The 27430-nt window shown below is 45.5% G+C and overlaps 1 protein-coding gene across 1 annotated transcript in view; it reads right to left on the bottom strand.

Annotated features, from left to right (window-relative positions):
- Positions 1–4889: 4889 nt before the first annotated feature.
- Positions 4890–27430, bottom strand: part of IL17REL (interleukin 17 receptor E like) — a 356565-nt gene continuing 334024 nt past the window's right edge. Inside the window, exons 15-16 of the mRNA XM_075342547.1 lie at positions 20035–20092; positions 4890–4970 (exon numbers count right to left, since the gene is read on the bottom strand). Coding sequence (XP_075198662.1) covers positions 4921–4970; positions 20035–20092 — 108 coding nt within the window. The 3' untranslated portion in view covers positions 4890–4920. The remainder of the gene's footprint in view (positions 4971–20034; positions 20093–27430) is intronic.

Here is a 27430-nt window from a genome sequence, read left to right as displayed (position 1 = left end):
GCTCCATCCCCCATGCTGCACCAGCATCAGCCTCTCCTCTCTGTCCCCAGCATCAGCCTCTCTCCTCCCAGCCTTCCCCAGCATCAGCCTCTCTCCTCCCAGCCTCCCTCCTCCCACCCTCCCCCAGCATCAGCCTCCCTCTCCCAGCCTCCCCCAGCATCAGCCTCCCCCAGCATCAGCTTCTCTTCTCTCAGCCTACCTCTCCCAGCCTCCCTCCTCCCAGCCTCCCTCAGCATCAGCCTCCCTCTCCCAGCCTCCCCAAGCATCAGCCTCCACCAGCATCAGACTCTCTCCTTCCAGCCTCCCCCAGCATCAGCCTCCGCCAGCATCAGCCTCTTTCCTTCCAGCCTCCTCCAGCATTAGCCTCCCTCTCCCAGCCTTCCCCAGGATCAGCCTCTCTCCTCCCAGCCTCCGTCCTCCCAGCCTTCCCCAGCATCAGCTTTCCCCTCCCAGCCTCCCTCAGCATCAGCCTTCCCCAGAATCAGCCTCTCTCCTCCCAGCCTCAGCCTCTCTCCTTCCAGCCTCCCCCAGCATCAGCCTCTCTCCTTCCAGCCTCCCTCAGCATCAGCCTCCCCTTCCCAGCCTTCCCCAGGATCAGCCTCTCTCCTCCCAGCCTCCTTCCTCCCAGCCTCCCCCAGCATCAGCCTTCCCCTCCCAGTCTCCCCCAGCATCAGCCTCCCTCTCCCAGCCTTCCCCATGATCAGCCTCTCTGCTCCCAGCCTCCTCCAGCACGCCGTGCTCCTCTGCCGACACTCACACACCCGATCGCATCCACTCACACACACCCGATCGCATCCACTCACACACACCCGATCGCATCCACTCACACACACCCGATCGCATCCACTCACACACACCCGATTGCATCCACTCACACACACCCGACCGATTGCATACACTCACACACAACCGATCGCATACACTCACACACACAGACACTGATGATATCGCACATACACGCTCACAGTCACAACATCCGGAGATACCACATGCTTCTGGCCATGTGATCCTCCGGCAGGTCCTGGAAGCTCACAGCACAGTATCGAGGCCGAGAAGCAAGCGATATCGCCGGATGCTGTGAGTGTGTGGATGCGATGTGTGTGTGAGGTGTGTGTGAGGTGTGTGTGAGGTGTGTGTGAGGTGTTTGTGAGAGTGAGTGCGATCTCATGTGTGTGTGTATGCGTGTGTGTGTGCTGTTATGTTTGTGCGTGTGGAAGTCCCGCCGCTGCAGGACCTTGATTTACTGGTAACTATGCAAGCAAGGTTACCAGCGCAACACGTCCCCCGCTCGCACGGGAGCCAACACCAGCATACGGCGGCGGCGTACGCTGATGTGGGCTCCCGTTGGTGAGGGGGGAAAGGGGGGGGGGAGTACAGTACTCACCTGGGATTCGTGGCTCCGTGACCGTGTCAGTTCGGGCAATGCGGGGGGGGGGGCGAGAGCTAACGTCTATTGCGTGAGGGGGCGGGGCGTGGCGTGGGCGAGTTGCCAATGCCTGCAGGGTGCCGGGGCGAGAGGCCAATCTGTGGGGGGGGGCAGAGCCTGGGCGAGCAGCTGGCCAATCCGTGTGGGGGCCCAGCCGGGGCGAGAGGCCAATCCGTGTGGGGGGGCGGGGCCATGGCGAACCCAGCGGCCAATCAGCTTTGTGTCACCGTAAGGACATGTCACGGTGACACAATGTCTCCGTGACACAATTTTGGAGCATGACAGACAGACAGACAGAATAAGGCAATTATATATATAGATATATAAGCTGTCTCTATACCTGATTGTTCACTCATGCGTGTATCTGTTTATTCATTAATACATATATGTGATTTCATTAATCTGGGTGGTCGGAATAATAATTTTTCCATTATTGTGGATGTATATGTTTGTTTATATTTGTATTCATATTTGGATTTGATATGTATGTATTTGTTTTGGTTTTTAACCGTATGTTGTCTAGCTGACTTACCCTTTGCAATTATGTATGATGTTCAACACCCATTGCCAGTTGTTTGCAATTAGTGATAGCCAGCTTTCCTTCTGTGTCCGCCTAGTGAGACAGTCTATTTTAGTAGCTGTGTGGTATACATGGATCACTTATGATTAAGGACTCTTTTTTCTTTTAATATGGAAGTCTGAAACGCGTAAAGTTTCCATGGGTTAACACCCTCCTTTTGTTTCCACGGATGGAATCTTTTTAATATTTGCTAATAAAGCTTTGACATTTTATCCAGAGGAGGTTGTGCCGGATCTCTTTCCTCCTTTCACTTTACCCTTAACCGGTTGGGACCTACCGGTGGATCCCTGGCACCCGCAAGGACCAGCAGCCCGGGTAGCAGGTGAGCTGAGGATACGTTCGATCTCTACTGTTGCCAGTAGAAAGCCTTGTCTTTATAAAAAGAACTTGGTGGCATGACTAAGGCTATGTGCGCACAGTGCGTTTTTCACGGCGTTTTTGCGCATTTTTCGGGTGCGTTTTTGGCCTCAAAACTGCATGACTTTGCTTCCCCAGCAAAGTCTATGAGTTTTCGTTTTTGCTGTCCACACACAACTGTTTTTTTAAGCTGCGTTTTTGAGCTTGAAAAAAAAAATGGACATGTCAATACTTTCCTGCGTTTTTCTGCGTTTTCCGCCCATGCAATACATTGGAAAAACGCAGCCAAAAACGAACCAAATCGCGGTAAAAACGCATGCGTTTTTGTGCGTTTTTAGCGGCCAAAAACGCACAAAAATGCAGCGTCAAAAAAACGCAGCGTGCGCACATAGCCTAAATTCTAAATTCTACAAAGTTTTGTATGGACAAACCGCAACAGTCCTGGATCAGTCATTCAGATAGAAAAGACCAAAGCAAAGGTGTTTGATTATAATGCATTGCACCATGTTTGAGGAAAACCAAACGCAGCTCATCAACACAAAAACCTTATACTAATTTTGTAGCACAGTGATGAAGGGTGATGATTCGTGCTCTTTTTTTTCAGCCACAGCACCTGGACACCTTACAGTCATTCAGTTGACCATAAACTCTATATATTGTTACGTCCGGGTGGTGGAAACTCTGGACCGTACTCCGGTTTCCCCTGAGGAGGCAGCCAGGCTGGTCACCCCGCCAGAGGGTCTTGATGTACGGCAGCCGAAGCACTATTGGTAGTCCGACAGTCCGTAGGGGAGCTGGAAAGGGGGATGTTGCTGGACACACGGAGTTCTGGACGGTAGTCCGGGTGACGAGACTCAGGGTCCAAGGCCGGGTTGAAGGGTCAGGCGGGCTCCGGAACCTGCTGAGCGATGGAACGGGTCACCCAACGGAGCCAGGGACTGAAGACTGGCGGAGCTGCAGAGGTGGTGGAACATCCGCCGAAGTCACCGTCAGGGTACTGGGATGGACGTGGTTTGGAGCGGCTGGCGTGGCAGAACAGGCTCTACGAGACAGGACAGGGTTAATACAGGGCAAAGCAATATGGGGACCTGAACTCCTAGTCTACCAAACACGTAGAACAGGCCCCGCCCACCAGGAAAGAGAATCTTAATATACCCTGAACCTGTCTATGCAATTTCCTGTTTCTAGGTGCTGGCCCTTTAAGAAAGGGTCAATGACCACGCGCGCACCCTAATGCGCATGCGCGAGGCCCGTGTACCAGAAGCCAGTCCAGGGAGCGGTGCAGAGGAAGCAGGAGTGCCCGGCTGGGTGTCCCATGTCGCAGAGGAGCACCGGGAGCGGGGAGCTGGACGCATGGAGGGCGCAGGCGGGGAAGAGGAGGCCGGGACCGGAATGGTGAGCAGGGGACGCCGCCGGGGAGCGGGGAGCGGGCCACGGGGACCGGAGAGCGGGGCCAGGGGACCGGCAAGCGTGACATATATCAAAATATTCTAGAGTCAAATGTGAGGCAATCTATCCAAAAATGAAAGCTTAGCCAGAACTGGGTCATGCAGGGGGACAATAATGGGAAGCACACCAGGAAATCTACATGATAAGGACTTAAAATAAAGGAATCAAGTTATAGCAATTGCCCAAAGTCCTAACTTCAACTCAATAATGTGGAATGTAAAACGGATCTTGTCAAGTTGAAAATAGTATCTGATCTTCAAGCAGGATGTCATACAGCAGGAGGAGGTGTCTCTACTGAGTGTCGTCTGATTTTTTTCATGGACCTATAGACTTGCATTGTGGAGCTTGATCTAAGACTCTGACAATGTAAAGGCCCCGTCACACACAGAGATAAATCTTTGGCAGATCTGTGGTTGCAGTGAAATCATGGACATATTGTTCCATTTGTACACAGCCACAAACCTGGCACTGATTGTCCACAATTTCACTGCAACCACAGATCTGTGTGACAGGGCCTTAAGTCTGACAAATCTGACTAATCATCTGTGTAGTTTTGTGCTGACCAAGTCCACAAAAATATACATAAGTAGATATAAGTAGCCCAATAGAGTTTAACAGGTATTAGTTCCATCTATGAAAAGCATGGATATTACTCTTGTATGAGAAACTGATGCCTAAATAAGCTCTAATATCCATGTTTTCTAATAGGAAGATATTGATTCAGATTAATTTTACAAACAAGCCATTTCCACAGTGCAACCCATTGGTAATTTGGCTATAAAACTTTAATGTTGACCTTAACAACAAATCAAAACACAGCTTTCATTTATTATAGCGCTTGAAGAATGAAAGCCTCCCTGCGATTGGTTACTATTGGGCAACAAAGACAGTACTGTTAGATCTTTTCATTAATCTGCCTCACTACTGTATGGCTAAATTAGCTGCCATTAATTAAGTCATATGCACATAGCATTTACAGTAGTTGTAATTTTTAGTAAAACATTTTGACGTCTACATACACAGCAATTTTTTTTATCATCGTTCTTGGAGTCTATGAAGTGCTTTATTAGAATGTATCTTCTTCTTTGTAAGCTCTTTTTTTCAGGAGTTATACTATATAGGTTTTATTCTTCATCTTCACAAATTCCAGAAAATCAACTGTCCAAAATCACACAAAATAAAAAAGTTACATGTGGATAAAACTATTATTTTACTTGTAAATTGAAAATTTTAAAAATGGATGATTCTTCTGGAGGAAGGAGCAGATTTCTATTATAACATATATGGCAGAAAGATTCTTTTTTTCATGTGTACTTTTGATTTATTAAATAAAAATTAAAATAACAGTTGATTCTTATTTTTTATTAATTAGGTTACAAACTACAGGAGAAGCCCTTCTTAATTACTCAGCAGTCTGCTCTGATATAATAGTGAATACTGAAGGCGGTAACAGATCAGGAGTTTCTGATTGTCATGTGACCGTCGGGGGGACACGGGGTGGAGATCACAGGAGCAGTGCCAGCAAAGAAGTAAGCATACTGTTTTTGTATTTTGTAATTGAAGGCTGAACAATTAAGAAGGGGTTCTCCAGTATTGGATAACTCTTTTTAAATCTGAACTAGTCAAATTGCTCAATATAAACTTCATATATTGTATAAAAAAACCTTCCTAGACCTGATGTATTTATTTTTAAAATCTCCACCAAAATGGCTGTATAACGTTAATACGACAATGAGCATTTTATGAGTTCAACTCAAAGTAAGCACACCAAAATCATCAGGCCTAAGGGTATGACCGCACTTTGCGTCGTCCTAGTTGCATTTCTAAACGCACGTTTTGGAATTAATTGATTTAGCCAAAGTTGCCTTTTTCAGAAATTTAGCACTAAAAACGCATGCGTAGTTACCGCGTTTTAGATGCGTTTTCAGCGCTATTTATATGCTTTTTCCCTTGCGTTTTGAACATCAAGACACTGCTAAATAAAGATTAAATAGTCAAACAGAATGAAAAAAGAAACAAAAAAGCAAAACATATATAATTTTTGAATTATTTAAGAAAATAGTTATATTCATGAAATTATAGCGGTTTTATAATATGTATTGCTAAAATAGCAATAAAATCATAATTTTCAATAATTTAATTGTCGGATTATGTGTGTGTGTAAAGGGACATATTATTCCATTATTTTAATGTCAGAAAAGCATGCGTTTTTGAAGTAAAAAACGCAGTGTGTCTGCACCTAAAAAGCAGGTAAAACGCAGGAATTTTGATGTTTGTTGCTTTTTTAAACTTCTCATTGACTTCAATGTTAGCAAAACGCTGCAGAAATGGCAAAAACAATTGACATGCTGCTTCTTTGAACGCAGAGTTTTTGCCACAAATTATGCAAATTAAACGCAGCATTTTAAAATGCAAAGTGCGGTCTAGAAATCTGCATTTTCCATAGACTATTATGGAAAAGCAAAACGCATGCCTTTTGGCATGAAAACGCTGCAATTCAAAACGGACCTAAAAAACAGCTGAAACGCAGGTGGAAACGCAAAGTGCGGTCATACCCTAAGATATCTATTTAACCCCTTTGGCGTAGTATATAATGATATATTGTTTATTGGGTCTACATGTATTGAGCAGGTTTAATAACTTAGTTAGGCTGTATGTGCACGTTGCATTTTTTCATGCATTTCCGCAGCGTTTTGAACTGCAGTGTTTTAATGCCAAAATGCATGCGTTTTGATTTCCAAGCAAAGTCTATGGGAAATAGGTATATTTTGTGCGCACAATGCGTTCAGAAAAGCTACATTTTTTGTGACAAAATTTTGTCAAAATCTTTGCGTTTGAAAAAGCAACATGTCAATTCTTTTGAGCTTTTTGGCAGCGTTTTGCTAACATTGAAATCAATGAGAATTATCAAAACATATCCTAAATTCAAATCATTGCATTTTACTTGCATTTTTAATGTGATCTCATGTATATTTGTCAACAAAAACGCATCCGTTTTTGGCTGGTAGTGAGCTCAAGGACTTCCCTGATTACATCACACCCTCCACTAACGTAGAGTTCCATTTTGCAAAGACATTTTCAGATTCTACCTAATCATCAGAATGTAATAAATGTTTGGTAGCATGAAATGACATCCGTAGATGTGTATTTTTTTATTTTTTTTTTCATTTCTGGAAGCTTTAGGCTATGTGCGCACGTGTGCGTAATTCATGCAGTTACGCTGCGCTCTGCAGCGCAGCATAACTGCATGCGTCTTGCGTCCCCTGTACAATCTATGAAGATTGTGCAGGGGCCGTGCGCACGTGGCGTCTTAGAGCGCAGCGCTTCGGCTGCTGCCCGGAGCGCGCGTTCTAAGAAGTGACATGTCACTTCTTCCATGCGCTTTGCCGGCAGCCCCTGCTCTGTCTATGGCAGGAGCTGCATGCAGAGCGCACGTTCTCTGCTGGCACCATGCGCTTCAGAACGGAGCTTTTCAGCTGCGCTCTGAAGCGCACCTTTTAGTTGTGGTGCAGAGCGCACACGTACGCACATAGCCTTAGGCGGGTTTTGCACGTTGCGACATCGCAAGCCGATGCTGCGATGTCGCACGTGATAGTCCCCGCCCCCATCGCGGGTACAATATATTGTGAAAGCTAGCGTAGCGAAAATTATCACTACGCCAGCTTCACATGCACTCACCTGCCCTGCGACCATCGCTCTGGCCAGCGACCCGTCTCCTTCCTAAGGGGGCGGGTCATGCGGCGTCATAGCAACGTCACACGGCAGGCGGACAATAGGAGCAGAGTGGCGGAGATGAGCAGGATGCAAACATCCCGCCCACCTCCTTCCTTCCGTATAGCCGCCGGCGGCAGGTAAGGAGATATTCCTTACTCCTGCGGCTTCATACACAGCGATGTGTACTGCCACAGGAACAAGGAACAACATCGTACCTGTCGCTGCACCGGCATTATGGAAATGTCGGTGAATGCAACGATGATACAATAATGACGTTTTTGCGCTCGTTCATCGTATCATCTAGCATTTACACAGTATGATATCGAAAGTGACGCTGGATGTGTGTCACTTTCGATTTGACCCCACCGACATCGCACATGCGATGTCGCAACGTGCAAAGCCGGCCTTATTCTATCATGACAATGTATTGGAAATGCAACTTCCAAAAAGCAAGAAAAACGCATTTGAAAAGCAATCAAAACGCACCTAAAACGCAATGAAAACGTACTCAAAACGCATGCGTTTTTCAAGCGTTTTTGTGGTAAAAAACAAATTTGACATTGTCAGAGGATGCGTTTATTTCTGCAAGGTACAGAACGCAACGTGCGCACATGCCCTAAAGCTAAGCCTGCACCATACCCAACAGATGTCAGCTGTGTTGTAGAGTTGGTAAGTTGGTCTCTGCCTGTAACAGCAACCAGATCTCACTGGCTCCCATAAGCCCCATCGTGAAATAATCACAGAGTGCTGATTGGATGTAATGTCAACCAGCAGCTTTCTAAAGATCCCAAAGCTGCCACATTGGTCCTCCTATGAAGCCTAGCCTGTTGTTGGGCTTTGTAGGAGGACATCAATTTTCCATGTACAACAATCCTGTAATATTTTGAAAAACATAGAGCAAGTAATTAAACACATTGCAGATTCAAGTCCCCTCATCGAACAAAGTATAAAATTAAAAAATGGAAATAAAATTAAAAAATGGGAAAAAAAAGTTTTTAAAAAATGAAATGAAAGTTTGAATCACTACACTTTTCCTTCTTTAAAAATACAGAAATAATAACAGCAACAATATAGTGCATTGGCTCCCGGGGAAGAGAACATTGGGTTGCAGTCGGTGACCCGGTCGCGGGATATTGGGACTGGGTGCCTGGACGGGCCACTTGGACACTACTAAAATTTGGGCACGGAGGCAGGCCCTGGACCATCAGGCACTACTGCAAGGGATGGAACCCAGATGAGTTCCTCCAAGAGGGCAGCAGCACCCAGAGACTTGGTTTACTACGTTGTCAGGGTCTTCTTTCCTTCTGAGTGAGTACCTGATCACCCCCTGTTCCAAGCGAGTCTGCACTCCCCTGCAATCCATTCCACCATCCAAAGTTCTGGGGCCTTCCCTACCCGTGGAGATTAACATCATCTGGCTGCCCCACTCCATCACCCCGGGTACTCCCAACGGCAGCGGTGGTATTCCCTATTACCGCACACCACGGGTGGCGTCACAAACTATCTTATCCCCTGTAAATAACCCCCCTTTTACATTTAAAAGTGACCCTGAGCCCCCGGGTCCGGATACCCTCAAGCCACGAGTAGCGACACCTGGATCCAAGCGGTTTGACCGCTGCTGGGGCGGTACACTAACCACCTGGAGTGGTGTGGGAGAAGCCAGACTAGTTTCTTCTATTTTATGCTTTCCTTGACATACTTAAGAACCCTAGAGTAAAACATACCTGAATACAATTGTACAGGTAGGTTCTCATTCATAGCCTGCAGCATCACCAGTGATGCATTTTATGCTCTATATTTATTGAAATACTGCAATTAGGGAAAATACTAGGTTTATATATAGGAAAGGGTTAAAAAAAAAAGAGCGTGTGCGAGGCAGCCCTTATAGAAACATCACATGACTAGTTTAGTGGGAATTTCCTTGTGCAGCTAACTCTAAAAATGCTGAAGGCTTGCATATCTGACATGCATCAACCTCAGAAAATATGTTAGTAAATGGTATAACGTTACACAACATAATACCTAATAGACTCACTTCTTCACGCTATGCAAACTTGCACTCTTGCACGCTTCAATATAAAGAAAAGGTTTGATAAAGTCCTCCTAACCATGCATTAGTATTTCACAACATAATTCACCTTTGCTACATTTCCTCTAGGCTCGGTATTCCTGTTCTGTTTGCCAATATCACATTTTTGACAACAGACAAAACAGCACAGTGTTGTGTGGAAATCAACAGCCTCTATTAAGATTATATTTATATATCGATTGTGCACAGCTAAACAAATAGTGCCCCTACAAATCTGGCATATAATGACTTTGCATTATATTATAATGAGATTATTCTCTTAAAAGGATTGTACCAAAATTACAATTCATTATCACCTACCCACAAGATAAATTAACCCCTTCACCTCTGGGCGATTTTATTTCTGTTTTTTTTTTCCCCTTCTTCTGAGAGCCATAACCTTTTTATTTTTTGTCAATCTTGCCATATAAGGGCTTATTTTTTTGCGGGACGAGTTGTACTTTTGAATGAAATCATTAGTTTTACCATATAGTGTACTGGAAAACGGCAAAAAAATTCCAAGTGTGAAAAAACTGAAAAAAAAAGTGTGACTGCCTGATTGTTTTTGGGATATTTTATTCATCGTGTTCACTATATGGTAAAACTGATGTATCAGTGTAGTGCCTCAGGCCTTTCTTATATAAAGGGTTAAAAAAATCACAAATTTGTCCAAAAAAATGGCACAATTTTTGCGCCATTTTCCATGATCCATAGCGTTCTTATTTTTCAGGATTTTGATTTTATATTTTGATAGATGGCGTTTCTGAACTCGGCGATACCAAATGTGTGTATATTTTTTATTTTTTTAACTCTTTCATTTTCAATGGGGTGAATTTTACTAGTACCCCTAGGGGACAATAAGGATCAGCAGTCTGATCACTTTTCCTTTTCTCCAGATCACAGCTATACAGCTGAGATCTGCAGAAAAGCAGCTCTCCTATTACAAACGGCAGTCTGCCAGGTGTAAGAGGAAGTGACTCATGATAGCTCTAGGAGTCTCTAGGTGTCATCACATGACCCTGTGATACCATGTCAACCATCGAATCCATGTGATCACATCATGTGACATATGATGGCGCCTGGTAAGTGAATGCTTACTGCGGCGCGCTGTTTGATCTCGCTGTCACATTTTGACAGCAAGATGCAAGGGGTTAACAAGCACAAGTGGTACATGGATTATATTGTTGACTGAAATTTTTTTATAATTTTTGAACACACTTTTTTTGGACACACGTTTTGTGAATCTATATATATAATTGCCTTATTCTGTCTGTCTGTCTTGCTCCAAAATGACGTGATTACAGTGACAACCGTTGCCACAGCGCGTGCGCTAAAGAGCCTACGACCAACGGCTCAGCTAAGGCTCCCTGGACACGAAACCAGGGTACACATCGGGTTACTAAGCAAAGCACTTTGCTTAGTTACCCGATATTTACCCTGGCTACGTGTGCAGGGAGCCAGTACTAAGCGGCGTACGCTGATAACCAAGGTAAATATCGGGTAACCAAGCAAAGCGCTTTGCTTGGTTACCCGATATTTACCCTGGCTACGTGTGCAGGGAGCCTAACTGAACAGGCCGAACTACGGGCCGACAGGACGATGCCCGACATTTCCCCGCTAGTCTCCGCCCCCGCCCCGCACTCCGCATGTATACAACACACCTGGATAGTCACCTGTTCCCAGCCATGCAGTCCCCGGCACTGACGTCCTCAGCGCCATGGGCCCGCTCGGCTCCACCCACCCAGCACTCTGCCCCCCGCACACATTAGGCTACTTTCACACTTGCGTTGTGAGGCATCCGTCACAGTGTGTTGTGTGATGCATGTGACGGATGCGTTGCAAATAGTATGCTAATAAAGTAACGGATTCCTGTAAAAACGTTTTGCGGGGTTTTTCTTGTTTTTTTTTTGTTTCGTTTTTTTTAATGTTTCGCCAAGAAAAGGAGATTTGCGATCGGGAGGAGAGAGAGAGGTAACCGCAAATCCCCTGAGTGACTGCAGTGAGCCGCGCGATCAGCTGTACCATCACTCAGGGGACCCGTGGCCACAGCTGCAGTTCTCCACCTGAGAGCTGTGTCCTCGGGTCACCTGAATGAGGGCACAGCTGATCACGTGGTTCACTTCAGTTGCTGCGTGGAGCTGAAAGAGAGCGGTCGTGTTTTACTGCCGCTCCTGTCAGCTTCATGTAGCAGAGCTGAAAGAGTCGTGGGACCTCTGTGGATTACATTGGACCTGGAGGGGTATTTGGGGGTTTAATAAAGTATTGAAAGAGGGTTTTTTTTGTCTTTTATTCCAAATAAAGGATTTTTTTGGGTGTATGTGTTTATTTTCTTTAACTTACAGCTTAATCATGTAAGGTATCTCGGGGAGACACCTGCCATGATTAACCTAGGACGTAGTGGCAGCTATGAGCTGCTGCCATTAACTCCTTATTACCGCGATTGCTACCGCACCAGGGAAATTCAGGATGAGCCAGATAGAGTGCCGGGACTGTCGCATCTAATAGATGCGGCAATTCCGGGCGGCTGCTGGCTGATATTGTTAGGCTGGGGGGCTCCCCATAACATGGGGCTCCCCTTCCTGAGAATACCAACCTTCAGTCGTGTGGCTTTATCTTGGCTGGTATCAAAATTGGGGGGACCGCACGTCATTTTTTTTTAATTATTTATTTATTTACTTTACTGCACAATATAGACCCGCCCAACGGCAGCTGTGATTGGTTGCAGTGAGACAGCTGTCACTCAGCATGGGGGCGGGTCTGACTGCAACCAATCATAGGCGCCGGTGGGCATGGGAAGCAGGGAATACGAGATTGAATAATGAGCGGCCGGCATTTTCAAAAGAGGAAAAGCCGCCGGAGCTTTGTGACAGCCGTGCAGTGCCACGCCCATGATCGGTGAGTATGGGGGGGGTGAGGGGGGAGAGAGACCAGGAGTGATTTTAAACGATTTAGATCGTTCTGCTGGACATGCTGGGCATACTCAGTAGAACTTGACGGAATTTGTCAGCGGATTCTGCCGCTTAGCGCATAGCGGCGGAATCCGCCACCATAGTCAATCGTTAGACACCTTGGCGGATTACAACGGAATCTGTCAATGTGCGTTATTTTAACGACCCAAAAAACACTACATGTAGTGTTCCCTCCGCCCGACTCTGCGTCAAAATAACGACTCAGCATCGTCCAGCGGATGCAACTTAGACACTTGTGTTACAGTACGTCGTCAATACAAGTCTATGGAGAATAGCGCAGTGCGTTAACGGACTGCGCTATTCTCCATAGTGGCGGATTGTGCTGAATGCAAGTGTGAAAGCGCCCTTACCCCGCAGGATGGGGGCACATGTTAGGATGGTGGCTGTACTACGATGGGGGGCATATACCAGCATTGGGCCACATCACAGCATCAGCATTTTTTTTACTTAACTTTACACTGTTCATGGCCTTCTTTCATTACAAGCCATGGACATCATTAAACATTAGACTTATCTATTAAAACTGTTCCTTCTGTTGTTTGTCATTTTAAAACCAATAAACAATAAGAATACTAAATTAAACCTAACCCATCCAGTCCATTCATTACCTTATTATTCAATCTGCTAACCTACATACACATTCTAGACTACGCGATACGTTAGAATCGGGCCACCTTCTAGTTAAAACAATAAAGAAACAAATTTTTCATATTAGTGCCAGTCTTCCTTTTCCTTAGTTTATTAATAGTGCCGGGGTCATACATTATTGTAATTACAAGTACGGAAGAAATTTGTACACGAATGTGGGAAGAGGATATAAGAGAAGAGTAGAGAAGGAGATCTTGTGAGCATCTGAGCTTGCGTGCAGGTAAGTACTGGGAGACTAGGTAACAGATGTAAGGAGGAGACAGGTTGTGGATGGCTTTGTATGTCATGGTTAATGTTTTGAACTGAGTCTTTGGGCGATGGGAAGCCAGTGAAGGGATTGGCAGAGTGGCGAGGCTTAGGAATAGCAAGGAGAGAGGTGGATTAAGCGGGCCGCAGAGTTTAGGATAGATTGGAGGGGTGCAAGAGGGTTGGAAGGGAGGCCACAAAGCAGGAGGTTGCAGTTGTCGAGGCGGGAGATGATGAGGGCATGCACTAATGTTTTGGCACTGGTCTTGGTTGAGGAAAGCACAGATCGTGAGATATTTTTGAGTTGTAGTCTGGATGAGATGAAGAGGGCTTGGATGTGTGGCTTGAAGGATAGAGCAGAGTTGAGGCTTACTCCAAGGCAACGAGCTTGTGAGACTGGGGAGAGTGAGCAGCCATAAACTTTGATGGATAGGCTTGTTGGAGGAGTTGAGTGAGGAGGAGGAGGAAAAACAATGAATTCTGTTTTGTCCATGTTAAGCTTTAGGAATCGCGCAGAGAAGAAGGATGAAATGGCAGACAGACATTATAAAATTTTGGTTAGTAGGGAGGTAATGTCAGGTCCAGAGAGGTAGATCTGTGTGTCATCGGCATAAAGATGATACTGAAAGTCGTGGGACTCTATGAGCTGTCCCAGGCCGAAGGTGTAGATGGAGAACCTTGGGGGACACCAACGGATAGAGGGTGAGATGGGGAAGTGGTGTGAGAGTGGTAGACGCTGAAAGTTCAGTCGGTTAAGTATGAGGAGATCCAAGATAGGGCCAAGTCTGTGATGCCCAGAGATGAGAGAATCTGTAGTAGGAGGGAGTGGTCTACTGTGTCGAAGGCAGAGGACAGGTCCAGGAGGAGGACAGAGTAATGTTGCTTGGCTTTGGCAGTTAGTAGGTCATTGGTGAATTTAGTTAGGGCAGTTTCAGTAGAGTGATACAGATGTGTGGACTTGAAAGTGGTGAGGGACTCTTTATATGCAATAAAGTGCTCGGCATCTGCGCTCAGAAATTCTAGAAGTCCGTCTCAGTTCTTTAGTCTGACTCATGTGCCAGGGTTGCCTGTTGATTGTGCGGGTTTTGATGTGTGTGAGGGGGGCAGCTGATTCGAGAGCTGCAGAGATGGTGGTGTTGTATAAAGTGACAGCAGCATCTGCATCATGTAAAGAAGTAATGTCATATAAACCATATAAGGATAAAATCCAGAATTAACCAATCACCAGAAGACACATCTACGCATGCTTGCTGAGAGCTAACCACACCTCATTTCCTGTCTATATGAACTGATGTTTTTACTAAATAAAGGCAGTAGGAACTGCACCATTCTCTGATCAAGGAGAGGTTACATCCGACTCTATATATAAATGTGGATCCGGCAGTTGTACACCATCGCCACTGCTGCTCTCTCATATGGGGGGCTACAATTTTCACATACCCCAGACCTGAGATCAGTACGTTGTCTTGGGATCATATTTGACACAGAACATTCCATGATTCTTTATATACAATCACTCACTTGCTCATGTCACCTGCACTTTAAAAACACCTTTGGAAAAAATAACTGCAATGAATCACTTCCTATAACCCTCAACAAGCTTCTTACACCTCTCAAGCGGAGTTTTTGACCACTCTTCCAGGTCTCTCATATTTGAAGAGGGCCTTCTATCAACAGCAATTTCAAAATCTCTCCACAGTTTTTAATGGGACTTAGATCCAGCCTCATTGCTGGCCACTTCCGAACTCTCCAGCACTTTGTTTCCATTCAGTGCTGGATGCCTCTTGAAGCATGTATTGGGTTATTGTCCTGCTGGAAGACCCATGAACTAGGACAGAAACCCAGCTTTCTGACACCACTAGACACTACATTGCAACCCAAAATCCTTTAGTAATCTCAAGATTTCATAATGCCTTGCACACATTCAAGGCAGCCAGTGCCAGAGACAGCAAAACAATCCCAAAACACCTTCGAACCTCCACTATATTTGACTGTAGGTATTTTTTTTTCTTTGTAAGTTTCATTCCGTTTTCAGTAAACAATATAATGATGTGCTTTATAAAAAGCTGTATCTTGGTCTCATTTGTCCACAACATGCTTTCTCAAAACCATGTTAGTGTACTCACATACATTTTGACAAACTGCAGTCTAGCTTTTAATGACTTTGTGTCAGCAGTAGAGTCCTTCAGGGTATTTTGCAATTGCATTTCATTTCATTCAAATGTTGGCGAATAGTTTGTGCAGACACTGATGCACCCTGGACAGCTGAATTTCTTTGGAACTTGATTGGGGCTGCTTATGCACTATCCTCAATTTCCTGCGCTGCAACCTTTCATAAATTTTTCTCTGCCGTCCACATCCAGGTAGATGAGCAACAGTACAATGGGTTGTAAACATCTTGATTACAGATGATCGAACCCGTGGAAGTTCAGTTCAGCAGTTCAGTAGGACCTAGACTTGACCTGAACCCCAATGCAAGTCACTAATTGGGCAGTTCGAGTTTCCACCCACATGCAGCCAGACATGAACAGATCACTTCCAGATGAAGGTGGGTGGGGTTTTTCCATTTTTTTCTTTGGTGTACACTACATCCGATCATGCTGTTGTTACCAACAATGCAAGCCTTTCAAACCCTGAAAGTGGCTCACGCTAGGCTGAGCACCGAGTATACCCGAGCACAGCAAATGTTGCCCACTTTTCCACTCTCCCTTCCTCCCAACTCCCAGTATCCTACTCCCCTCACTCTCTCTCTGTCTCTCTCTCCCACTCTCCCACCACCAAAATCATATTAATTGACACATATGTACCGCCCCCGTGCCAGCAGTTGGGCTACCGCTGCTGCTCGGATCCGTATCCGCGGTGGCTCGAGGGGTCTCCAGACCCAGGGGTTGCGCGGCCACTCGATTAAAAGAAGGGAGGTAGATATGTACAGGGGGATTTTGGAAAGTTTGTGACGCCACCCATGGTGCATAGTAATGTGAGGGACCACCGCTGCCGTTGGCGAGCCTGGTGACGATGGTGCGGCAGCCTGATGTTTAACCCCTCCATGGGTAAGGGGTTTGTGTCCCGGGGCCTGTTGATGATGGATGGTGTTTGGGTGCCGTTGGGGAGGGATAGGTGCAGGGGTTTCCAATGTACTCACTCAGTCCCAGAAAAACCACACAGACAGCTTGTAAACCAAAGTTCTGAGCACCACTGTAGTCTGCGGGGAGCACGCCTGGATCCTTGCCCTTGGTGTTGTTGTTGGTCTGTGGCCCTATCCCTGGCACCTTTAGTCTCAATTGGACCCGTTGGTATGAAACTCTCCGGGTCCCGCTCACCCGTATGGCTAACGGAGTGACCTTGCTCTCAGAGTTCATGTGTAAGATTTCTTTGGACTGTAGTGGGAAAGTTCTAAACCTATCGGTCTGCTAGTACCCTGATTTTGGAGTGAGTTGGGGATGACACTTGAAGTCTTCCCCCCATCGGGTAAATTACCGGAACAGGAGAAGGTACTTTCTGGCCTGGGGTCCACGTACCCCGTCGTGCCCAGGCCCCTGCCCAGTGCTAGCTCAAGGTCGCCAGCTGCCCTCCTCGGCAGTCTGTGCCCCTTGACACTGTCCCCTGCAACCGGGTTCCAGCTCCTACCAGGCCTAGACCAACGTCTGCCACCTAGTATACAGGAGCTTTCCTCCGTGGCCTCTCCTCACGAGAGCCACTTCACCTCCTCTCTCAACCCTCAACTCCACTCAACTCAACTCAACTGACACTATCCTCACTTTCTCCCCATCAACCCCCCATGTGGGCGGCCTTCAGGCCCCCCAATGGTGTGTCTGGTAGGTTCAAGTAGGAAGTGTTCCTAGGATTTTGATTGGACAAGCTGTTAACAACACAAAAGGACTGGGATCCGTTAACCAAGGAGGGTGGATACTGTACAGAAGGGCAGATTGCACAATACCCTGTTATGACCTGATAGGCCAGGGCGTCACACATTAGTTGTCTTATACTAAGAATGTCCTTCGTTGCCTAGAGCAACCAATCAGAGCTCCTATTAATGACCTGTAGCAAAATAGAAGCAGAACTGTGATTGGTTGCTACAGGCCACCTGATAAATATCCAGGCTAACAGTCAAAGCAGCCAATATAATACCTCACACATTAAAACAGTAAGTAAGTGGGTTTTTTTCATGAATAACTGTAAAGCATGTGGTTAAAATTTCCCCTCAAACCATAGTCTGACATTCCTTGAGTCAAATGAGGTGGCTGTGCAAAATTTTGTGATTGTAAATGCGATGGTGCGGAGTCTTTTAGCGGACATTCATACACACATAGCTTTATATATAAGATGGCAGAAAAAAGCATAGTCTTAGCTGCTATGTGAGCCATAACTAACAACCAGCACAGTCGTTTTTTGCTTTTGATTCAACAAAATGACATTTACACTTTACTGTCCATGAAGAGACTATCAAGAAAATTAATTGGGAGCTACAATGCTGTTTCTGTGTTACATGCCATGTTTGATGTGCAAAGGTTAGCCACTAAACATTTGCAGTTACTATGCCTTTAAACATTATACTGATTGCTATCTCTACCTGTAATGGGAAGGCAGGTGGTTTTTGGTCCACAATTATGTGTGACGGCGTAGTGTGGAGCCACATGACTTTCTTGGAGGGAGAAGCCTTGTCTATATACAGTAGTGCTCTGTGACAGCAGACTGTGCAGTAGTAGAGCACGCTATGGAGAGCAACTGTAGGCCGCCAGAGTGAAGTTGGCATGTACGAAACTGTGTATTGAAGTTTAGTTGCTTCAGGTCAATTCCCAATAAACTTCTTTATTATGGGTGGGATTCAGAGCACTTCGTCTCAAGCTTGATCGAAGGAAGCAAAAAGCAAAATAGAACACTTACCTTTATCTGTGTTAAACCCACAACAATCAGAAAATGATAGTATATCCTAATAATATAAGATGACAATAACTTTTTGAAATATTATTTACATTTATATTGATTTTATTATACTCAGATGCTAATAAAATATAAATTGGTGAAATACCCGTGAGCCCAGTGTCGCGGGCGGGGAAGGACGCGCTGCGCTCGCTAACGCTCAGGTCCGGCGCTGCTGCGACGGCTGCTCGGTGGCTCAAGTGGTGGGCTGGATCCGGGGACTCGAGCGGCGCTCCTCACCCGTGAGTGAAAGGGGGTAGTTTGGTTTGGGGATTTGGTCCGTGACGCCACCCACGGGTTGTGGTGAGGTTGGACACCACCGCTGCTGGTGACGGGGATCCCGGGAGCGATGGTAGGGAGCAGCTGAGATGTTGTTTTTCCCCCTCCGTGGGTAGGGGTTGGTGGTCCCGGGGCCCGGTGAGGTGATAGGGAGGCAGGGTTGGCAAGGTGCAGGGTCGCCTGGACTGTGCAGCGCGGTGCCGGACGGCACAGTTGTACTCACTCAGCCACAAATGTACACATAGTCTCTGGTAAACCAAACGGCTGGATGGACGGGTTCCGCAGCCGGCTGCTGTGACTTCTTCCGGACGGTTGGTGGTGGCTGCCTTTCCCTGCACCTTTGTGTATGTTCGGTCCCGATGGATTCCCACCGGTAACCCGCTCCCCAGCATGTATATGTGCCGGAGGAGCCCTTTTGCCCGCAGGCTCTAGCCCTTGGAACTCTAGCTGTGGCGGTAGCTGTATTTCCTTTTGCTGGTCGGACGGTTGCCTTCAATCGGGTCTTGACTGTTAAGAAACCCCTGGGGTTCCTGTCACTGACGGATTTGACCTATAATGGCGACTCCAAGTCTGGTCGGGGTCCGCAGGCCTTGCCTGTGTGTGCTGGCTTCACTTCACTCCCCGGTTCGGTACCGGCGGGCCACCACCCGTCCCCGGTCCTACGGTTCCGCGTTGATCTGCCTCTCCTGCAGACAGCCACCACCGTCTGCCAACCTTGCTCTCAGTGCCCGGGCCACACACCCGGACACGGTCAGTTTACTCCTCACTTCACTCCTCTCTCTTCCACTTCCCTAACTGAACTGACTTGACTTCCTTTTCCCACCTCCAGGACTGTGAACTCCTCAGTGGGTGGGGCCAACCGCCTGGCTCCACCCCACCTGGTGTGGACATCAGCCCCTGGAGGGAGGCAACAAGGATTTTGTGACTGGCTGATGTGCCTGTCTCAGGGTGGGGGTGTGTGTTGTAGTACCTGTGACGACCTGGCTTGTCCAGGGCACCACACCAGCATCAGACCTGTCCAGCAGGACACTGTTTGATCCTCCTGTAGGTCATGGGTCATCGGTGGGCCCCCATGCTCGATATAGAAGGGGACCACTGGTAACCATGTTCCTTACATAGATCATGGGCCTATCAAAGGCTGTGCGTTTCAGCGCGAGGCGCATACCAGTGACGTTTAAATGGCTGCCGGCCTGATGTAAGAATCATCATCTGTGCAGATGAATAAATTATCACTTGTACACTACTAAGCACATCATAAAAACATGCACTGTTGGTTGGCCTCCACTATAGAAAATACTTTAGCAGTTTAGATCAATTAAAAAATTATTGGAGTGTACTTAATGTTTATTCTAAATACAATACTACTAATGATACTTACTACAAGGTATATGGCAGATCAGTACAGGGAATGAGTAATTCACATCCACCCTTAAAACCTGTGAATTGAGAAAAATAATACGTTTCAAGATATACAGTATTTCATTTGTAGTTTTTAATGGATATTTTATATAAGGCTATGTACCCATGCTGCATTTTTGTGTGCTTCTTTTCTGCACTTAAAAAGCATGTTTTGTCAGGAAAAACACAGCAGAAAAAGCAGGCATTTTTTCTTGCGTTTGCACGTTTTTTCATATGCGTTTTTCGATGCTTTTTGTGCTTTTTTTACTCATGGTGATCGCGGGGGCTTAGACATTGTACCCCTGTGATCGCCACTGGGTGTCCAGCTGATATTACAGCCGGGACCTGGCTCTCACTGCCTGGACCTGTGTCCGGGCTGCTCTCAGTAGTTTAACCCCCTGAATGCGGAAAATCAGTGTGATCGCAGGATTCAGGAAGCAGGGAGAAGAATCGCGTACCTCTCACAGGGACCCGATCGCTGCCATAGTAACCCTGGGCAATGAGGACCCCAGGTTACTGAGCTACGGAGAGCCTCACACACCATGTTGTATGTGTACCGCCCCGTGGGCTCGGCCGGCTGCCGAGCCACTCGTATCCATGCTCGTACGGCGGGTGGCTCGAGCTCCTCACAGACCCGGGGGTCACGTCGCTCTGCAAGGGGGGTTGGCGCTACACACAGGGACCTTGGTGGGGAGTTCCACGGCCGGGGCCACGGTGGTTTGTAAGGGATATGTTTGTGTTGCCACCCACGGGTTGTGGTGAATGGATGGACACCACCGCTGCCATTGACTATGCCTCCCGGGGACGGTGTTGCGCAGCTTGGTGTTGACCCCTCCGTGGGTAGGGGAGTGATGGTCCCGGGGGCCCGAGGGAGGTGCTGAGGCGTGGGGATGGGTGCGTGCTGGGTGCTGGTGTGGTGCGCGGCCCGAAGGCACTGGTGTACTCACTATGATACAACACACTGGAGTCTCTGGTAAACCAAACGGGGTGATGAACGGTGCCCGCAGCCAGCTGCAGCTTCTCCCTTAACAGGTTTTTGGTTTCCGCATTTCTCCTGCACCTCTTTATGTGAATGTTTTGACTTCTATGCCTAAGCAACGGTAGTCCGCTCCTCGGCTTGCTGGGTGTCGGGAAAGCCCTGTTTGCTCGCAGACGCTGGCCCCTTGGGTCTCTATGACTTTGCGGTGGCTTTACCCTAATGGTTGGGCTGTTGTCTTCAGTCGGGTCTTGTGTGGGAAAGGTCCTTAAGTCTAGTCCTCAATCAGTTAATTTGACTCAGCCCTGTGGATTCTGGGCTTCGTATTGGGTCTGAGTACCCCTCCTGTTGCTCCGGTTTCCAATTGGTTCTCCTGTTTGGTACCGGCGGGCCACTGCCCGACCCCGGTCCCTACGGTTCCACCGGCTGTAATCCCAGCTCCTGCAGTTGGCCACCACTGTTTGCCTCCTTGCCAGAGGTGACTGGGCTCCAACCCAGACACCTGAGTAGACTATTGGCAGGCCTGGTCACAGGTCTGCCCTTGAACTTGACTTCTCTCCTCCACTGTCAGACTACTCTCTAGAACTACTGCTTTTTCCCGCCTCCAGGCCTGTGAACTCCTTGGTGGGAGGAGCCAACCGCCTGGCTCCGCCCCCCCCTGGTTTGGACATCAAACCTGGAGGGTGGTGACAATGTTTTGAAGTTTGGCTGCTGTCACCTTTTTAGGGAGGGGTGTGTGTGTGCATGGGACTACCTGGGACGACCTGACTAGTCTAGGGCATCACATATGCACGGTGTGTTAGGTGAAGTGCTGCAATATAATCTACTGTTGCGGTAAAGCCCTACAGTGGATTATAGAAATGCAGAAAATAAACGCAGAAACAATTGACATGCTGCTTCTTTTTTTGGCAACAAAATCTGCAAGGAAACAAGAAGCAGCATGTGCACAGCAAGTCAGGATTCCCATAGACTTTGCTGAAATGCTTTTTTCTTGCTTTTATTGAATAAAATAAGCAAGGAAAAACACATGAAAAAAAAACAAAAAAAAATGCCACGTGTGCACATAGCCTACTAGTACTTTGTAAAGCTAAGGTTGAAACATAATGTTTTTTATTTTCAGCATGACATAATGTTCATGTGTTACGAATTATAACTATTAATTTTACGACCTCTATAACTGATAAGATATTTCAGACCTCCACTAGTGGAGAGCAAAAATAAATGTATAAAAAAATTGGTATAGTGTCCCCATGTATATAGCTACTAAGCACAGAGAAAGCATACGACTAGAGACTGCAGCCCCCAGCTGTGCGCGACATCATAGCTGAGTGTCAAAATATGAGGGACCTCATGCACCTTTTTTTAAATTATGTAAATAAATAATTAAAAAAAAAGGCCTGCAGTCCTTCTCGTCCCCTCAATTTTAATACCCAGCCAAGATAAAGCCGACAGCTTGAGGATGGTCTTCTCAGGCATAGTTACTGGGCCCCCAGCCTAAATATGCTATTTTTAGGATGGGCCAAATAACCATAGCCCATCCCAACCTAAAAATATCAGCATGCTCACACACTGTTGTGAGAACCACTGCAGTGAACTGAGATGACCTCATGAAGTCATCCTAGGTCACTGCAGCGGGTCACACACTAGTGTGTGAACCACCAGGCAGGCAGGGACAAGGGACAAGCGGTGAAAGCATGAGTTCACCGAAGGTCAGTTTCCGCAGTATCAAGTATTATGAGAGTCCACGGAAATGAACTTCGGCGAACTCATGAGTTCAATCACGATACTTGGTGTGAGAATAGCCACAGACATTGAACAGCTGTGGCTAAATCAGTCTCTGCCTCCAGCTACAGCCTTTGGACATGTTCTGTGTGTGTGTGTGTACTGCCACTGCAGGATATAGCAGAGCCGGGATCATCGCGGGACCTTGTGTGGATTACATCAGATCTGGGTGTTTTGGGGGTTAATAAAAGGGTGAAAGAGGGTGGGGTTTTTGTATTTTATTTCAAATAATGGATTTTTTCAGTGCGTGTGTTTATTTTTTTTCACTTACACATTATTAATGGGGGTCTCAGACTTTCCCCATTGCTAATCTAGGGATTTGTGACAGCTGTGAACTGTCATTAACCACTTGTAGTACCTCACTTGCCACCTCACCAGGGCAATTGGGATGAGCTGGGTAAAGTGCCAGGATTGTCACACGTAATGGATGAGCCAGTTGTCGGTGGTTGTTGACTGTTATTTTTAGGCTGGTGGGCTCAATAACCATGGTCTTCCCCAGCCTGAGAATACCAGCCCCCAGCTGTCAGCTTTTCCTTGGCTGGGTATCAAAATTGGGGGGGGACCACATGCTTTTTTTGCAGCGTTTAGTCGTATGATTTATCTGTGCTGGGTATCAATATATAGGAGACCCTATGTCATTTTTTTAACTGATTTAACAGATGATGTGCTAGGAAAGCAGTGCATATCAATGAGTGTTTATGAACGGTCCTGGAAGTACTGTTACAGCCACGTGGAGACTGGTAAGTATGTATATGTAAATATGCTTTAGCCATATTGCTTCCTTTTGTATTACAGTGATTTCCCTGGGCAATCACAGCCTTGTTAATACTTGACATGGCTGTGATGGGGCCAGGAGTGGATGGTTTCTGCAATAGTGTAACCGTGAACAGTTACCAAACAAAACAGATCTTTGACGATTTTTGAGAAAAATGCTTGTGGATGCGAGCTGAACGAACCAAGGCCTGTACCAAATTTGAAATTGACAATCCTTTTTAGAACAAGTTCACTCATCTGTAAACAAATTCACTTTACTACACAGATGTACACAGTTCCAAAGTTTTTAGTTAAAGAAGTTTTTATCCGTTTAATATATGGCAATCATCATATTAAATATCACTCTGTACTTACAAAAGATCATTTTGTCTTTTTACCCAGTTAATGCTCTTTTATATTTTTCTCTGCTCTATGTTGAAACAGGAAGTCACTTTTCTCTGCATAAGTCATTTGCCTCTTCAACCTTTGACCTAGCTGCTTCTCCTTCCAGGGACTTTGAAGTGATGACTCTGCAAGAAAAAGTGACTTCCTGGTCTACATGGACAGTGTGTTTTTTAATCACATTATGTCATAGATTAAGAGGAAAGGAGAAGAATTAACTGGGTAGAAAGACAAAATGAGCATTTGTAAGTACAGTTCTACATACAGTAATATGATTACGATAGATCAATAGGATAAAACATTTTATGGAACTACTTCTTTAACTGGTTCAACAAGTTTCAATTTTTAACTTCTTACTACAGGTCATTCAAGTGATTTTTATCTAGTTTATTTAAATATTTATATATGGAAAACTGTAGAATTTGTACAAAAACTATGCATTTGTTAGTTCAGGAAACCTTTCAGAAAACAGAAGTTAAAAAAATTAAAATTTCTGCATTAATATTGAATGTATTAATGGAAGATCTTTTAACAACTGGTCAACTTTCTCGAAAAAAATTGTTGCAATAATATATTTTTTTCATAAGTCTGACTGTTTAATACCTTAATAACTATGGTGTATATTTTTTCATAGGTTACTAAGGGCTGAATGAAGACAGTTTGTGAGCTGAGCCTTTTTTAAACCAGACAAGTTGTGATAGGCTATGATCACATGTCCTTTAATCAACTATTAGAACGGGTCTTGAAGAGATCCATTGGCAAAATGATTTCTGCCGGATCCGTTTTTTTAAAATAGGAGTCTAGGGAGAATGGATTTGTTAACAGATGTCTATTTATCTTCCATTTGAAACCTATTCTGTAAGAAAAGAATGGATCCATTACAAATGCAAGAATAACAGCTGATTAAATAGCAATCTGTAAACGGATCCGTTTTCCATTGACTTCCATGTTAAAAAAATTGGATCATGCAGACATCAGTTATTTAATAATGGACAATAAAGGTGTGTTTGCACAACTTTTTTCCCAACGGATCTCTGCAGTATCCATTTATTTAAATTAAGTCATTACTTGGAGGTAATGGTTGGTCATATCATCAGAGGGTATACTGACAGACTGACATTTTAGTTGTTTAGTTATTGATTGAGCTTCATTGGAAAACCCCAATTTCTCTATATAATCAACTGAACAATTGCAGGCTCAAGTACCCAAGGAAAACTAAAAATAGGGCTAAAAATTCAAAAAAGTGTTATAAAGTTATATATATATATATATATATATATATATATACATATACATATATATACATATATATATGTATAGAATTTATTTTTTTAATTTGTTTTAAAAAAATATATATAATTTTTTTTTTTTATTTAAAGTTATTGTCCATTAATATTACAACCCATTCACACTCCACATGTTTACCCCAATTAAATAAAAAAGCCTATACTCACCTCCAGTGGTGTCGCAGTTCCAGTGGTGTTTGGGTGGGTTCAGGTTCACAGGGCTCACATGGTTGTGATGTCATGCGAGTACCACAACTAATCACCTCCAGCTTCTCTCTCCCCGTCTTCAGAGATATGAGTTATGCGGGCGTCACACGATACGATCTATCGTGCGATTGCACGAGCGATCGTACCCGCCCCATCGTTTGTGCGTCACGGGCAATTAGTTGCCCGTGGCGCACAAAGTCGTTAAACCGCCATCACACACACTTACCTTCTTAGCGACCTCGCTGTGGGTGGCGAACATCCACTTCCTGAAGGGGGTTGTTCGTTCGGCATCACAGCGACGTCACAAAGCGGCCAGCCAATAGAAGCGGTGGGGCGGAGATGAGCGGGACGTAAACATCCCGCCCACCTCCTTCCTTCAGCATAGCCGGCGGGAGCCGCGGGATTCAGGTAAGCTGTGTTCATTGTTCCCGGGGAGTCACAAGGAGCGATGTGTGCTGCCCCAGGTACGATGAACAACCGGCGCAAAGAAGAATAAACAATTTTTTAAAAATGAGCGACGTGTCAACGATACACAATTTGTAACCGATTTGCGAACGTTCAGAGTCACTCGGAGGTGTCACACGAAACGACGTCGCAAACGATGCCGGATGTGCGTCACGAAAACCTTGACCCCCGAATGACATATCGCACGATAGATCGTCTCGTGTGACGCCCGCATTAATCAACAGGACATGATAGCTGCAGTTGTGGCTGACGTGGTGTTGATTTGTGCTGCTTCTGAACATGGGGCTTGTGTGATGTCACAATTTGTGATGAGCCAGCATTAAAATGCATAGGTGCAAGATACTCAAACTGAGCAAAATGGAATGCTGAGGAGCTTGTTTCCAGTAATGAGTATAATGGGAAACTCCAGCATTCAGACCCTCCCAGGAAGTATGGGGGGCAGTAAAACCGCTGAAAAGGATGGAAAAAGTGCTTAAAGTGAATGGGAACAGCATGGGAATGACTCCTGGACACATATGTAACTCCCAGGTCGCTGCTAGGAACAATGTTGTCAGAGTATTATGTCTCTTTTATGTGCTGACTATACAACATAGAAAACTGAAGATAGCATCAAGTTCTGTCGCTTATCCATATTATGTAAATAAAAGCTTATAACCTGACTTTAAATTCATCCATTGGTTTTATAAATTACTCTTTTGAAAGCTGAAACCCTCTCAAATTTGGTTTAGGTTATGAAAATAAAGTTGCTGCAAAGCTGAAATATTGATCATTTAATGAACACAGAAAGGTCAGATTTTGGCAAGACAAACGTTTTGTCACCCAGAAAATAATGTGAAATTCAAATAAATAATTAACTTCTAATACAAAGATATGTTGCATAACATTGGTGAATGAAGTTGTGGTGCTTTTAGAGCCATATTTAATATTTTGTGTGACTTCCATGAGCTTGAAGGACTGCATCCATGTGGTTCAACAATGATTCATACAATTTATTGATGAAGTCATCAGGAATAGCAAAGAATGCAGTCTTACGTGCCTCCCAGAGTTCATCTAGATTCTTGGGTTTTGTCTTCCAAGCTTCCTCTTTCATCCTACCCCAAACATGCTCAGTGATGTTCATGTCTGGTGACTAGGCTGGCCAGTCCTTGAGCACCTTGATCTTCTTTGCCAGGAGGAACTTTTTTGTAGAGATGGATGTATCAGATAGAGCACCATCTTGATGCAGAATTTGACCCCTTTTATGATTGGGAATGTAAGAGGTAGCTAATACTTCTTGACATTTTAGGCTAATGATATTGCCTTCAACCTTGCAAATGTTTTGCACACCCCCATACTGAATGTAACCCCAGAGCATGATCTTTCCACCACCAAACTTAACTGTTTTCTGGATCCATATGGGTTCCAGTAGGTCTTCTGCAGTATTTGCAGAGGCTGTGGTGTAATTTAACTGAAGATTCATCAGAGAAATCCACCTTTTTCCACTTTTCCAGTGTCCATCTCTTTAG

The sequence above is a fragment of the Anomaloglossus baeobatrachus genome, chromosome 4 (assembly GCF_048569485.1).
Source record: "Anomaloglossus baeobatrachus isolate aAnoBae1 chromosome 4, aAnoBae1.hap1, whole genome shotgun sequence".
NCBI lineage: Eukaryota > Metazoa > Chordata > Amphibia > Anura > Aromobatidae > Anomaloglossus > Anomaloglossus baeobatrachus.
The sequence above is the reverse complement of the archived record's forward strand: the minus strand, read 5'-3'. Positions and strand labels throughout refer to the sequence as shown.